Source organism: Rhipicephalus microplus, chromosome X (genome assembly GCF_043290135.1).
Source record: "Rhipicephalus microplus isolate Deutch F79 chromosome X, USDA_Rmic, whole genome shotgun sequence".
Lineage (NCBI taxonomy): Eukaryota > Metazoa > Arthropoda > Arachnida > Ixodida > Ixodidae > Rhipicephalus > Rhipicephalus microplus.
In genome coordinates this window covers 120,804,493-120,820,873 of record NC_134710.1, presented here as the reverse complement: position 1 = coordinate 120,820,873, position 16,381 = coordinate 120,804,493, and the positions used below count along the sequence as shown (strand labels likewise).

Here is a 16,381-nt window from a genome sequence, read left to right as displayed (position 1 = left end):
CAACTTTCTTTCTTTGCAAGACAACGCGTTTTTCTGGCTTGGGACTTAACCTGTTTAAAATTGACGAGGTTTTCAGCCGTTGGGTAATTTCGGAGTAGTCTCCAAGCTTTATTTTGTCTATTGCGGCTTTTCGACAATCGTCGTTCCACCATGGGATGCGATGCTTATTAGTCATTCCATTAGTTCGCTTGATACATTTCACTGCAGCGTCAATAATAAAGCCTGTTACGTATGCTACAGCATCGTCTATATTAAAATCAGCAATCTCATCTCCGTCTAAAAATGCAATTTCTCGGAACAGTTCCCAGTTGGCTGACTTGGTGTTCAAGCGAGGAAAGTCGGGCAAGCATGTATCTTCTTTTGTTAACTTCAACATAATCGGGAAGTGGTCACTCCCAAAAGGGTTCTTGAGAACGAACCACTCCAGATATGGAATTGATGTACTTGAGACAATACTCAGGTCTATAGAGTATGTGTTGTGTGTAGTGCTATATTATGTTGGTTCTTTTTTGTTTAGTAAACATGCACCTGACGAAAACAGAAAGTGTTCTATTAGGCGTCCTTGCGCATCTAAACGGGAGTCACCCCATAGAGAATTATGTGAATTTAGATCACAAACGACTATATGTGGCGGAGGAAGTTCATCAATGAAGCTTTGAAATTGTGTCTTCGAAAGTTGACAGCAAGGAGGAATGTAAATTGAGGTAATTGTTAGTAGCTTCCCGAATAGCACTGCTCAGACAACAACTACAACAACTGCCTCAAGAGAAGTTCGAAGGTTTAATTTCTTACAGGCAACACCTTTATCAACTTTTATAGCGACACCGCCCGACGAAGCAGCAACGTCGTCACGGTCTTTGCGGAAGATGGCATATTGTATTAGAAAGTTTGTGTGGACTTGGGTTGTGTTTCCTGAACACACAGCACCTTTAGAGTATGTTTATTAAGAAGTTCTCTAATATCATCGAGGTTATGGAGAAGTCCTCTCACATTTCACTGTAATATCTGTGTGTCCATTTTAGATGTGTTTTGTGCTGTGTGCTCAAGGATGGAAAGTTAGCTCACGGACCCTTTCCAGGGGCCGTGACACGAGATTTTTCTTTTTTGGATCGGTCGACGAAGTCGCGCCGATCCTTAGGCGCTGGCTGCGCCCTCACGCTCAGTGTTGTGTCCATCGCCTCTTGCGAGGCGCTGGACACACGCTTGCGAGCGCTGCGTTTGTTTTGAGGGCCTCGCCTCAAAAGACGAGACCTTCGCGGCCCCCAGCCCGGAGGTTGGTGGGTCTTTCTTGGATGGCGGAGCAGCACTGCCTGCAACCACCGAGGGGGCAGATGGCGTCATTGCTGGCTCACTACGCGTGTGCCAGACAGCCGCCGGGGGCCTTCGTGGCACTGCGCCCTGACGCACCACTTCGGCAAAGCTAGTTTCTGGTAGGTAGGACACCTGCCTTTGTGCCTCCCTAAATGAAATGTTTCGTTTTGCTTTAATTGTGACAATTTCCTTTTCTTTTTTCCAGCATGGGCATGATCGTGAATATGCGGCATGCTCCCCATTACAGTTCGCACAGTGAAGAGAGTTTTCACAGGGATCATATGTGTGTTCTTCAGCACTGCATTTGGCGCAAGTTAGGCGGCCTCGGCAGTTCTGTGAAATGTGGCCGAACCGCTGACAATTCAAACATCGGAGAGGGTTTGGTATATATGGTCTCACTCGAAGCTTGATGTACCCAGCCTCAACGGAGTCAGGCAGTACACTTGAATTGAAAGTATCAGGTGCTTAGTCTGAACTTCTTAGCCATCACGCCTCATCCTAATTCGTTTCACATTGATGACATTCTGTTTGCTAAAAACCTCCAGGAGTTCAGCCTCTGTTCATGGTTCGGTGTGGAGTTACCATTAATTTGGTATCTCCGAATTTCATTAGATTAGGCAATCTCTCATATTGTTTCTGGTCGCTGAGCTCCAACAGGAGGTCACCACTTGCCCTTCTCGAAGCTTTATATCCTGGGCCAAAGATTTCCGTAAAAGACTTTGAAACTAGAAAAGGTGAAAGTCTTCGCAACGATTTACCGGGTGTGTCAGCGTGGATAACGTGGAATAGGGGAAAAAATACTTTCTGGTGACCAAAAAACTGGAAGACTTTATTGGTGCGCCCTCTTTTCTGAGGGCGATCAGGGAGTGGGGGGAAGGAACTAGCCATATGTAAATGTTTACTTTCGGCAGCAGCACTAGCCGCCTACCATGGAGTCCTACAAGGGGACGCTGCAGGGTCTGTAAGTACTAGCCCTGCAGACGCCAGCTGTACGCCACCACTATAACCGAATATGGTGTATCCAAGGTAGGATAGCCACACAGGGTTAACCCTTGCCGCCAGGAAACACGGAAGTCAATGGAAGTGGGTAGAGGACAGGAAAGAAAGTAAGAAAAAAGACGAAGATGTGAGGTGGAGACAGGAAAAGGCGACTGCCGATTCCCCCCGGGCGAGTCAATCCGGGGGTGCCGTCTACGTGAAGCCGGGGCCAAAGGGGTGTGTTACCTCTGCCGGGGGGCCTTAAAGGTCCAATCACCCAGCATTGGCTCAACCCCCAGGATCCCCTTTTCCCCGGACAAGGCAAAGCCACGCACGGCTAGGCGTGGGAGGGGATCGAAACTCCCCCGTTAGCTCAATCCGTGGTGTCGCTAAACACCAAACGCCTGCTTACGCAGGCGCCCCTGCGGGAGATCTACAGGAGAACCTGAGTGTGCAGTACACCTGCGATGCTACACCAAGATGGAAACGACGGAAATAGAAGTGCGCATAATTTACGTGTGGATCAGCAGGCTTCTCGCGCAGGAGCTTCAGTTTTTCTCGCGCAGGAGCTTCAAGCCTGTACTGTTGATCAGCAGGCATGTGACCGCACACACTTCAGGTACCTCCAGGACCTCCATGTTACCATTGTGTCCTGTCATTGGCCTCGAAGAGTCAAAGCTATCCGTCTACTGTGCAATACTTGGGAAGGCTTTGAGTGGCCAAACGTGACCACGGAAAGTTCCACGGTTACGAAAACCAGGCATCTGAAGCACCTTGAGAGGTCCACTCTAATAAACATGCGCTGGCTGCCACTGTCGAGAAGTATGCGCATGAGACGCCTTTGTGACCCGCACTCAATCTACACTCGTCCTGTTTGCTGTAGGACTGCACTGTTCCCGCTCAGGGTGCTTGGGGCAGGTGTCACTAGAGACGTGTTCATGGTTCGACTCGTGATACGAGGCACGTCCGAATTTACTGTTGTCCCGATGGTTCAAGTTGGTGCAGCAGGCCGGAACAACTCACACAGGATTGTCCAATGTCGACGATGGTACTTACTGCACATGATCCTGAGCACAAGTCGACAAAACCGTGACACGTGGTTGCTCATGCCGCAGCGGTAGCAGCACTGAGCATGACACAGGCGAGCCTATTTTTTGTTCGCTGCGAGCTACATGTCGCACTCCGCGATGGTGTGACGAGAGTCGCAGTATAAGGGGGCAAGCTTCTTCCGTAACTGCAGAAGACACAGTAGTGAGTGCAGACGTCAATGGCACATGTCCCACTGGTTCTGGTGAATGTTGAACAATGTCTTCAGGTTGCAAACGCAAAAAAACTGACGCTGTTCCTCCTGACCAGCCTTCCTCTCTGATTTCAATCTGGGTTCGTAGGAACGGCTTGGCAAGCTCTCTCCTAAGGGGTCGCAACGACAGACTGATCCAGCGACGCTTCCTTCACCTTCTGATGGTATAGTATCGCGAGGTCTCCAGGCAGGCACTTCACTAACACACGGTTGAGGACAACATCGTACTGGTCGAGTGAGATGCCACACCCAGTCAATGCAGAGACTCAAAACTGGACCTTGTTGTATAGCAGCCGAAAGTTCTCAACGTCAGCTGAAGACTTGACCAGTGCCAAGGCGAGGAGATGGTCAATGTGCTCATTAATGAGGAAGTCACGCCGACCAAATCACTCCGTCAAAGTCTTCATAGCAATGTGGTAATTGTCTTCTGCCAGTAGAATGCCTTCGGTGGCTCTCTTGGCTGAACCGCTCAAGTATGACTGCAGGTAATTGAACCTTGCGGAACCTCTTTGTTTGGGTGTATTGTTACATTGAAGTGATCCCAAAAGGACTGCCAATTGCAATGTGTGTGGAAAACGTGGCAATCTATAGCTTCAGCAGGACCACTCTGCAATGACGTGGCACGGTTCCTTGACTGCGTGTCACATCTCTTACTCGAGGTGAAGAGTCACTAACATCATTATATGCTGAAGTGGTGGCCGCACTGGTGTCGGAATTCATTGATATAGCCTCTGGCTTCGCTGCACACAGCACCGTCGCTTTGTTTGCAGCCTCTTGGAGGCTCTTGTTTAAGGGTCTTTGGTTCGATCCCGCGTTTTGGCACCACAAAGAATGTTGCGTAATCAAGACCTGAGCCCTGGACTAAAAAACATGAATGTTCCTGATCTAGGGCTCGGGTCCTAAAGGGACACTAAAGTCAAATAACAATTCACATCAGGGTGAAAGCTCAAAGTATAACACCTAAAATGACAATATTATCAACAACAGTGCCCTACATACCGAGAAATTAAGGTAAATGCACAAGAACACAAGCGCCGCAGTAGGACATTTTCAAAATGATTCCAATGACATCAGACGAATCGCCAACAATTATTCACTGGTAATCGATTTCACTGCACTAAATAAAGAACCTTCTGTGCATTAAGAGACACAATAATATGCTGCTTGTTCGTTTCTGTTTGATTCATGGAAAAAAGAACCGCCAGACGTTACTATGGGGAATGATGCGAGTGCTTCAAATATTCAACTTTCACATGGTTACATGGAACAGGTGGTGCCATCTAGCGGGGTGCAGTTGAACAAAAAATGACTGCAATATCGAAGCCAATGGTGAAAAATTGATCAATGGCCATTGTTGCAGCTGTGGCTCCCGCTGCTTTTGGTCTGCTGTAACTAACGCAGTAAAGCCGGGCAATGTTGTGCATGGCAACAGTGACGCGAGACGGTCGGGTCGGTCCGCTTCTTGCGGCCACCCGATGCGGACCACTAAAACGTGACTTTATTTCAAAATAGGCCCTTCCTTGGCACAAAAGCAACACTACGAGGTTTCTGGACCATCATTTCATCAATCAACATCAACTTAATAGTTGTCTTTAGTGTCCCTTTATTTATGGGGATCTGGCGCCGACATGGCTGCCGGAAACTTACGTCGAGTATTTCTTCAGTTGATGCAGATGACAGCGATTGCCCGGGACGCCACTGCATCCGCAGTGTGTCCGGCTCTGCCGGACATTTCTGTGACGCAAGACTTCTTCATTGAACTTCCTTGCTCTCCTGCGGTCTGAATGCCATTCGACATGACGGCGCTGCCAGCGGTATCAACGTTCGGTTGCGAGTGGAAATGCAGCTGGCAACGACGGAAGCACCGTGACAGCGAAGCACTACAAAAGCACACCCACCATTCAACCACTTTGGAATCTGGCGCCGACATGGCTGCCGGAAACTTACGTTGAGTATTTCTTCAGTTGATGCAGATGACAGCGATTGCCCGGGACGCCACAGCATCAGCGGTGTGTCCGGCTCTGCCGGACAGACATTTTTGTGACGCAAGACTTCTTCATTAAACTTCTTTGCTTTTCTGCGGTCCGAATGCCACTCGACATGACGGCGCTGCCAGCGGTATCAAAGTTCGGTTGCGAGCGGATATGCAGCTGGCAATGATGGAAGCACCGTGACAGCGAAGCACTACAAAAGCACACCCACCATTCAACCACTTTGGGATCTGGCGCCGACATGGCTGCCGGAAATATACGTAGAGTATTTCTTCAGGTTGGTTACTTTTACCTCCCTGTATACGGTAGGCCATTTAGGAAATTGGCGCCAGATCCCACTGCTGTTCTTTGTTCGATGCTTTGCTACCTGTCGGCCTTGCACGCGAATGCTGTCGCGTGTGGTCATATGATGAAAACGATTTTGCTGTTATCTGGGGATATAGAGCAAAACCCAGGCCCTCTAACCCCGCAACAGGAAAAGCAGATGTTCGACACCATCATGACATTACCTTCAATGCAGATCTCTCAGTCTGCCATTCCTGATGAACTTAGCTCTATCCAAGCTAACCACGAAGCGTTTCAACAAAAAATAACAGAAGAAATACATTCAGTGCGAAAAGAGCAACAGGTGCTTGAGCAGCGAGTGGCAGATGTAAATGATAGATTAACGCGTGTAGAAAATAACACACCCCTAGGTAACACGGGCAAAAAAAGAACTTGAGCAACTTGCACCTCAATGTGGAGTGCTTCCATAGCGTGCATGTCACGCTATGAAAGATTGTCAGGACGACCTCGAAAGTACGAATTGTCGAAATGACCTGGTATTTTATGGTTTCCCAGATAATGAGAATGAAACGTGGGCACAATCAGAGGAAAAACTTATTTCTTTTTGTTCTAGTGACTTACAGCTCAAAATTGCCCCCGACGCAATTGAATGAAGTCACAAATTAGGCTGATATTCGGCGGCGAGGAAAAGGCCCGTCATAGTAAAGTTTCTATCTTTTAAAGAAAAAGAACGTGTGCTGAAGTCTTCTGGCAAGCTAAAGGGAACCAGCTTTGGAATCAGTGAAGACTATTCACCCAAAATCAGGCTAGAGAGGCAAAAATTGATACAATACGCTAAAGGAAAGGGCGGTGATTTTAGGCTTCGTTCAATAAGTTATTCATGAATGACCAAATATTCCTGTATAACAGTGCTGAAGATAGAGTTGTGCCTAGTCGTAGATAGCAATCACCTCGAAAGGCCGTTTTACTGACAAAAGAATTGAGAAAAAATGAATTAACGTGCATCGTAGTTAACTGTCGCAGTTTGAAAAACAAAAGAACAGAATTTCTTTCATTATTAGACATGACTAAACCAAACATAGTTTTTGGCACGGAATATTGGCTCGATACCACCATCGCAGATCATGAATTCTTTCCGTCGACCTATGCAGTATACTGAAGGGACCGCACGGCGCACGGAGGTGGTGTATTCCTAATGATCCATAACAGTATCAGTAGCATTCGTAATCATGGTGTTAGTGACTTGTGTGAATCTGTGTGGTGTAAGGTTATACTGAGTGGTGGCTCAACTGTGGCTGTTGGTTCCTTCTACAGGCCCCCTAGTAATACAGCACCCGAGCCTTTATTTACTTTAAGCAATATTTTGTCAACCCTAAATACAACATACATAATGGTTGCCAGTGATTTTAACCTACTCGATGTTGCATGGTCCTCAGTCAAACCGATAATTCACAGTGAGTCACTGCTACATAGAGCTATTCAAGAAATCGTGAATGTCCATCTTTTATATCAGCTTGTGACAGCCCCCACGAGGGTGTGCAGTACAAGTGCAAACGTATTAGACCTCTTTTTTTTTTTTTTGCTATGATATAACGCTTGCTTCCTCTGTTGTTACAGTACCAGGTATTAGTGATCACGAAGTTGTCCTTGTTAAAATGTGCTTAGCTGTAACTCAACAACGAGCTTCGGGGCCCAGAAAGGTGTTTTTATATGAAAAAGGAGACTACGCTATTTTAACAAAACTAGATGCTTATTTACCAGAGTTTCAAGAACTATGCCCGTTTTTTGACGTGAATGGCTTGTGGAATGAGCTAAAAACAAAACTGTTATCTCCAACTCAAACTTTTGTACCATCACGAGTCATATCAGCCAAACAACGAAATGATAAACCATGGCTAAATAAGGAAATCCGAGTGCTCATAAACAGAAGAGATCGTCTCTATCGCAAATATTGTCACACGTCAGACCTTGAAATATACAAACAGATGAAACTACTTGGTAAGAAGATAACCAAAGATCTGAGGAAAGCAGAGAGAGCATACTTGAGTGATCTGAGTATTAAGGTGAAAACTAATTCGAAACTCGTCCGGAAATACGTTAAAAGAAAGACAAAGGTTCCTGGTGGGATTCCTGATATAAACGATGGTACTAAATACTTGTCGGACAGTACAAGTAAAGCTGAACGCTTTAACCGGTACTTTCAGCACGTGTTTTCGGTTTCATCAGCGGTTCAAGCTACAATGTGCAACACAGTAACGTTATCGGAAATGGCGGAGTTTGAAATTTCAAAACAAGGTGCTGCATCTCTTTTAAAAAACCTTAGTGCTAACTCGGCATCAGGGACAGATCAAATCTCAAACTTCATTTCAAAGAACTGTGCCCTTTCCATAAGCCCATTTCTTACAGCTGTGTTCAGAAATTCTTTATCGCACGGAGAATTACATGATGACTGGAAATGAGCAAATGTAATTCCTATTTTCAAGAGTGGTGACAAGTCAAGTACTTGCAACTATCGTCCCATTTCGTTAACGTGGGTGTCCTGTAAGACACTTGAGCATATTATATACTCGAGTACTATTATATACTCGAGCATATTATATACTTGGCAAAGCATCTTCAGACGAACAATTTTTTCTGTTCAACACAGCACGGTTTCCGGAAAGGGTTTTCCTGCAATACGCAACTCGTAGAATTTACACATGACATCGCTGCAGCATTTAATTCCGGCAGCCAAATTGATTGCATTTTTTTAGACTATAGCAAGGCTTTTGACACTGTTACACACTCGCTCCTTTTACTGAAATTATTGTGCCTCAATATATCTGCTAACACACTGGCATGGCTACAAGCTTATCTCTCATGCAGGAAACAATGCACCATCACCAATAGCGCGTCGTCGCCACATATAGACGACGTCATTTCAGGAGTGCCACAAGGTCCCGTCCTGGGACCGCTTCTCTTTTTGATTTATATTGTCACAGGTAATGGGTATGAGCCATCAACTGTCGGTGGAATCCCTTGAAAGTGAAGAAAGAAGAGGGCTTTTGCGTCCTGGTCTGAGGGCAAGCAAGACGTCGTTTCAGTCGCTGTCTGTTATTACGTTCGCGGCACTGGTGGAGGTGCTGGGTAAATGCGCCTCAGCTGCAGATTTTCAGCCGACACACCGAGCTACTTGGAGACAGCTACAGCTCCCACGGCAAGAAGCAGTCGCCGCCTGCGAGGACTATCTATCGAGTACGGTCCTCTCTCAAGACGAGATGGCAACTTCAACTAACAACCAGGCGAGTCAAACCAACGACGCCTATTCTTTTCTCCCGCATGTTTTTCATGCGCCGCAAACACCACGCTCATTTCATGGAGACATTTATGAAGATGTTGACGACTGGCTTGACCACTCCAATCGAGTTGCCAACATCAACGAATGGGATGAAGCTCGCAAGCTGCGGAGAGTTTACTTTGCATTAGAAGACTCTGCCAAAACGTGGTACGAGAATCACGAGGGTTCCTTTGCGACGTGGCATGAGTTCAGCCGACAGTTTCGTGATGCGTACCACAGCACTGAAAGGAAAGAGAGAGCAGAGCAGGCTATCTCGTCTCGGAACCAACGACCCAACGAGAGAGTTTCGATGTTTGTCGAGGACATGCTGCGACTCTTCAAGCGTGCTGACCCTGCAATGTCCGAGGAAAAGAAGGTGCGGCATTTAATGCGTGGGGTAAAAGAGCAGCTCTTCGCCGGACTCGTGTGCAATCCACCGATGACTGTGGCAGAGTTCATAAATGAGGCAACCACAATGGAGCGTACTCTCCAGTATAGGTCGTCACAGTATGAACGCCACGACGTGACCCCTGCTGCATGCTTTATCGGGGCTGACAGTGAGAGGCATGCCCTCGCTGAGTTCATAAGAAGCGTCGTGCGGGACGAGCTGCGCCAACTCCAAGCAGCGGGACCCCAACCACCCGTAAGTGCTCTCACAGACTTAATCCGAAATGAGATCCGACAGGTAGTCGGTCACCCCACTCGCGCCAACAAGGCCTGAGGCCCCTGTACTGACTTATGCGGTGGCTCTGCGATCTCCTGCACCACATGGCCCTGATCCCACCATGGGGAGAATGGATCAGGCTAGCCATCGATTCCAGGGCACCTCTTCGACTCCGCCACCCGCCTCAAGGTTTCCGAGTGCACCAACTTATCGTCCGTCTGGATCGCGGCAGAACGCCACAAAGGCCAGCGTGTGGCGTACGTCCGATAACCATCCACTCTGCTACCACTGTGGCGAAGCGGGTCACGTCTACCGTAACTGCCAGTACCGCCAACTTGGTCTCCGTGGCTTTCACCCTGATGCTCGGTGCCCGCGTTACGGTGAGCATCCCCGCGACATCGAAGCGTACCTTACGGGCCAGCAAGCTCCTCGCCTTGGTCAACGCCCCATTTTAAGATCACCATCACCTCGCCGCCCCATGTCACCTAGCATTCCCTCGTCATCTTTTGCTCCTTTCAGAGGCCGGTCACCGAGTCCCCACAGGGGAAGCTAGAAACCGCGGCTCCTGGGGTGAAGCCGCGTCCCAACGAACTGTCAAAGAGCCTCCTTTGACGCAAAGACCCGACGAAGACCGTTCTGACTTTCCAGTCGTTTCCGAAAGTCATAAGACTGTTTCCGTCGACATCACCGTACACGTCGATAATCACGTCGTCACTGCCCTCGTCGACACCGGCGCCGATTATTCGGTTATGAGCAGCACCCTAGCATCCCAACTGAGGAAGGTAACTACCCCTTGGCAAGGACCGCCGTTGCGCACGGCAGGGGGCCACCTCGTCACGCCGACTGGAATGTGCACAGCCCGTGTTCGAGTCCGTGCTTCGACGTTCACAGGGTCTTTCCTCGTATTACCTGTGTGCTCCCGTACACTCATTCTGGGGCTGGACTTTCTTCGCGAACACGGCGCAATTATTGACCTACGAGACTTGCAGGCGTCGTTCGAGGACCCGTTTCATCCTGAACTGGAAAACGCCCACTCATCGAAGGCTGCCCTACGTGTATCCTCCGAATCTGTTACTCTGCCTCCCCGCAGCAGCCTTTTTATCAACGTTAAATGTGACCAAGACGTCCCCGATGCTGTAATTGCAGAAGGAAATTTGTCCCTACTTTTTGCACAACAAATCTGCGTTGCCCGAGGTATTGTTCAGCACAGTAGAAAGCAGGCTTGCCTATTCGTCACGAATTTCAGCGAGGAGTATTGCCATCTTACCAAACACACTGCAATTGCATACCTTGAGGATATTGCTGACATCCCTGGTCCCTCAATATTATCTGCTCTTTCGTCGTGCGACGATTCCGCCATGACATTTGCAAGCACTCTCGACGTAAACCAGGGTCTACCGTCTGCACAACGGGAACGTCTTTTGAAGATACTCGGCTCATTTCGGGACTGCTTCGCTACGACTTCGAAAGTTAACCAAACACCGCTTGCGAAGCATCGTATCATCACCGAGCCTACCGAGAGACCCATTCGACAGCATGCCTACAGAGTCTCGCAAAAAGAACAAGACGTTATACGCCAACAAGTCCAGCAGATGCTCAAGGACGATGTCATCCAGCCATCGACCAGTCCCTGGGCGTCCCCTGTTGTGTTAGTAAAGAAAAAAGATGGTACTCTGCGATTTTGCGTCTACTACCGAAAGTTGGATAAGATCACGAAGAAAGACGTGCATCCTTTACCACGAATAGACGACTCGCTGGACCGCATTCGCAATGCTCGTTACTTTTCTTCCATGGATCTACGCAGCGGCTATTGGCAAATATCTGTTGATGAGCGCGACCGCGAAAAGACCGCCTTCATTACTCCTGACGGACTCTATGAGTTCAAGGTCCTTCCCTTCGGCTTATGCTCGGCACCAGCTACTTTTCAAAGAATGATGGACACGGTTCTTTCTGGGCTAAAATGGCAATCGTGTCTTGTCTACCTTGACGATGTGGTCGCCTTCTCAGACACGTTTGAGCAGCACGTCCAGCGCTTACAGGCAGTTCTTCAGGCGATTCGAACAGCTGGACTTTCTCTCAAACCTGAGAAATGCCACTTTGCATTCGAGGAACTAAAATTTCTTGGTCACGTCGTCAGCAACGCCGGTATACACCCAGACCCTGAGAAAACGAAAGCTGTTGCCGCATTTCCTGTCCCAACGAACAAGCGCGACCTCCGCCGATTTCTGGGACTCTGCGCATATTACAGACGCTTCGTCAAAGGCTTTTCTAAAATCGCTGAACCGCTAAATGAACTTACGAAAGACGGCGTACCGTTTGTTTGGGGTCATGATCAGCATCACGCCTTTGACACGCTACGAAACCATCTCCAAGCCCCACCTGTACTCGGTCACTTTGACGATAACGCTGCCACAGAGCTACACACGGATGCCAGCAACGTCGGACTTGGAGCTGTACTGGTTCAATGGCAAAATGGCGTAGAGCGCGTGATTGCCTATGCAAGTCGAACACTATCATCTGCAGAGAAAAACTACTCTGCAACAGAAAAAGAATGCTTAGCCGTTGTTTGGGCTATAACAAAGTTTCACCCTTATTTATACGGTCGACCATTCAGGGTAGTTAGCGACCACCATTCTTTATGCTGGCTCGCCAACCTCAAAGACCCTTCCGGTTGTCTAGCACGCTGGAGCCTTCGGCTGCAAGAATTTGACGTTACAGTCATTCACAAGTCAGGACGCAAACACACTGATGCTGACTGTCTCTCGCGTGCACCAATTCGAAGTACGAACGCGGACGTTGAAGAGGTCGATACATTCCTTTCCTCTGTGTCAGAAACCGACTTGGCTCAACAACAACGCGACGACATGGAGCTAAGCCCGCTGATTGACTACCTCGAAGGCCGAAAACGCAGCCTTCCTCGAAACTTTGCACGTTCGCTGGCCTCGTTCTGCATCAGGGATGGAGTCCTCTATAAGAAAAATTTCGACCATACCCAGGCTACTTACCTACTGGTTGCGCCGACCTCTCTTCGGGACGATATTTTACATGCTTGTCACGACGAACCATCATCCGGACACCTTGGCTACACGCGCACATTGGAAAGAATTCGCAGCTCATACTACTGGCCCCGCCTCGCGAAGACAGTCAAGCAGTACGTCCGCACATGCCGCGACTGCCAACGCCGTAAGACTCCACCTGTCTGACCAGCAGGACTATAACAGCCTATCGCCACGCCGAAGACACCATTCCATCAAATTGGCATTGACTTGCTCGGCTCATTTCCCACCTCTTCGTCTGGAAACCGGTGGATTGTGGTTGCCACCGATTATTTAACGCGTTACAGCGAAACAAAGGCCCTGCCCAAAGCTACCGCAGCCGAAATCGCACAGTTTTTTGTCACCAGCATCGTACTTCGTCACGGAGCGCCAGTTGTGATAATTACTGATCGTGGTACAGCTTTCACCGCAGAGATGCTTCAAGAAGTGCTGAGACTAAGTGGTACAGAACATCGGAAAACCACGGGTTATCACCCCCAAACAAATGGACTCACTGAACGGTTGAACAAGACCATTGCAGATATGCTGTCAATGTATGTGGCCGTTGATCACAAGAACTGGGATGATATACTCCCTTACATAACTTTTGCTTACAATACAGCAGTCCAAGAGAGTACAGGTTTCCCCCCATTTCGCTTAGTTCATGGTCGAGAGGTCACCACAATGCTCGACGCAATGCTCCTTCCCAACAACTTGAGCATGTTCAACACGGACGCTGAATTGTTCGCTCAACGCGCCGAGGAGGCCCGTCAATTCGCCCGATGCCGTATTCAGGCTCGCCAAACTGCCGACGCACACCGCTACAACCTTACACACCGAGAGGTTACCTTCCAACCAGGCGATGAAGTTTGGGTGTGGACTCCCATTCGACAGCGTGGTCACTCTGAGAAGTTGCTTCGGCGCTACTTCGGCCCTTACAAAGTTCTGCGCCGACTCAGTGACGTTACGTATGAAGTTCTCCCTGAGGGCGCCTCAAGACGTTCCCGTCGGTTTCCACAAAGTGATGTGGTGCACGTGTCAAGACTCAAGCCATATTTCTCGCGTCATCCATCGAACGTGGACTAACTTACCATGCAATGACTATTTTTTTTGTCACTTTGTTTTTTTTTTATTGTTTTGTGTACTTACTCCTTTCTTTATTGAGTACTTCTAGGACGCCAGCCCATTTTTTTTTCTCCCTTACGACGGAGTTGTTGGGTTCCATGATAGCATCTTTTTTTTCTCATTTGTTTTCTCAACGCTCATTACCAGCATCGAGCTGATACTTTTCGAGGAGAGGGAGTAATGTCACAGGTAATGGGTATGAGCCATCAACTGTAGGTGAAATCCCTTGGAAGTGAAGAAAGAAGAGGGCTTTTGCGTCCTGGTCTGAGGGCAAGCAAGACGTCGTTTCGTCTCTGTCTGTTATTACGTTCGCGGCAATATCAATGATCTTGCTGATTGCGTGGACAGTCAAGTGAGGTTGTGCGCAGATGACTGCTGCATATATCGTGAAATTAAGTGCATGCAAGATTCCGAACAACTGCAGAAAGACCTTGACTCAGTAATAGCATGGTGCAGTACGTGGAAAATGCAGCTTAACGTGTCAAAGTGCTGTGTCGTTATGTTTACCAAGAAAAAGCAGCCTTTTATCACAAATTACTTCATGGAAAGGATACCATTATCCATGGTAAATGAATATAAGTATCTTGGCATTGTCATCAACAGCACACTATCGTGGAATGATCATGTTTGCATGGTATCAGTTAAAGCCAGTCGCGTGCTGAACTTCCTACGCGGCGATTTCAGAACCGCCCCCTCTGTTCTTAAACAAGTTCTTTACGTGTCAAATGTACGCCCGATTTTAGAATATGCTTGCACTGCCTGGGACCCGGCCACAAAGTTAAATATTGATGCATTGGAGCGCATTCAGAAACGTGCCGCCCGGTTTGTGACGGGTGATTACGACTTCACCAGAAGGTCTAGTGAAATTGTTAGTTCACTTGGTTGGCAGTTACTCTCCTCAAGGCGTAAATATATCAGGCTTTGTCGTTTCTACAACCTAATAAACGAGAAAACTGGGATCGATAAAAACAAATACATCAGACCACCAACATACATCTCATCACAACGGGATCATCCTTTGAAAGTGTGTGAATATATGTGCCGAACATCAACGTATACGAATACTTTTTTTCCTAAAAGTATTCACAAATGGATCAGTCTTCCAAAAAACATCGTGACCGCCCCTTCCACAGCGTTTCCTTCCCTTTTAAAGGAGTATGTGATTACACAATGATATTGTATGCTGTGATATAGGTATTTTTGATTTGTTTTTCTTTTTTGAGTGCCGTGCAATTCAACTTGTCCCCACAGATTTAAATGTACTTTAAATTTGTAAACCCCCTACAACAATGCCCCCAGACGTCGCTGTAGGTATAAGTATAAATAAATAAATAAATAAATGCGACATCGACCTTGTGACGAAAATGTCTTTTTTTGTCCCTGTGTGTCCAGCCCACTTGCTTCACAGTTGCTGACAACATTATGAAGAGACAGCAAGCAATTTAATACCATTTTTGACATGCATTAGCACATTCTATGCTGTATGCTGTGTGAAAGCAATCATTGGGCACAGTTAGCACTCTCACAAAAGCTTACACACTCTACATGTTACAGGTTGCATGCACTCACATAATTACTATATGCATCAAATCAATTTCATGCAAAAACATATCCCGTTCAGGTGGTGCAATCGTACATTTTAGGGCAACATTCGAGACTAAAATCCCTGATGAAAGCAGTCATGCTCAATGAAAGCTTGACACATACACTTTATGGCATTATTTATGATCAAGACTTACCAACACTGGGCTAGTTCTGTTTACCCTATCACAATACAGTTGTGTGCCTTCATGTTCAAAATAACTCATTAAAGTAGTACATAATCACGAGCACAGTGTGAAATGTTAACATACCCCCGTGAACCTTGCGACGCTGTCCGAAGAATCACTGGTACACTTTGCCATAGGCTGTAAGTTGCTCTCCTGCAATATTAGCACGTGAAGTTCTGTATCAGGCTATACTATAAAAATTCTTCCTTGCCACAAATACTCCTAAATGTGCCCGCAATGCCATTGGAAATCTTTGTTCATTTGAATTTGTATAATGAAATTTCTTTGCCATTTTCATCTAGAAAGACAGTGCATGATTATCATATAACCAATATCAAGAAATATAAAAATAAAACCTCATCAAACTGCAATGTTCATTTTGACAAAGTAAGATGTACAGACATTGACAGATAATAGTACAAATAAGGACAACGCAAAGGCAGATGCCTGCTCTTATACAAGCACACCATTGCACAGACCCTGTCTACATTGAATGCTCATACCATAAAAACCTCTCTTGCACATTGGTCAAGGCAAGGCTAACGTAATCATGTTCTGAAGAAAGAAGTAGTGAAGGCAAACTGCTCACCCATTAATGCAGATACAC

General features: G+C 47.2%; 1 protein-coding gene across 5 annotated transcripts in view; it reads right to left on the bottom strand.

The window, feature by feature from the left end:
* Window positions 1-16,381, bottom strand: part of mxt (Eukaryotic translation initiation factor mextil) — a 172,346-nt gene that overhangs the window by 38,953 nt on the left and 117,012 nt on the right. For 4 of the 5 annotated variants that reach the window (XM_075877529.1, XM_075877532.1, XM_075877528.1 and 1 more), the window contains one exon: window positions 15,859-15,927. The exons of the other annotated variant lie outside the window; for it this stretch is intronic. In XM_075877529.1, the coding sequence (XP_075733644.1) occupies window positions 15,859-15,927 (69 nt within the window). The remainder of the gene's footprint in view (window positions 1-15,858; window positions 15,928-16,381) is intronic. 5 annotated transcript variants of the gene reach the window in all.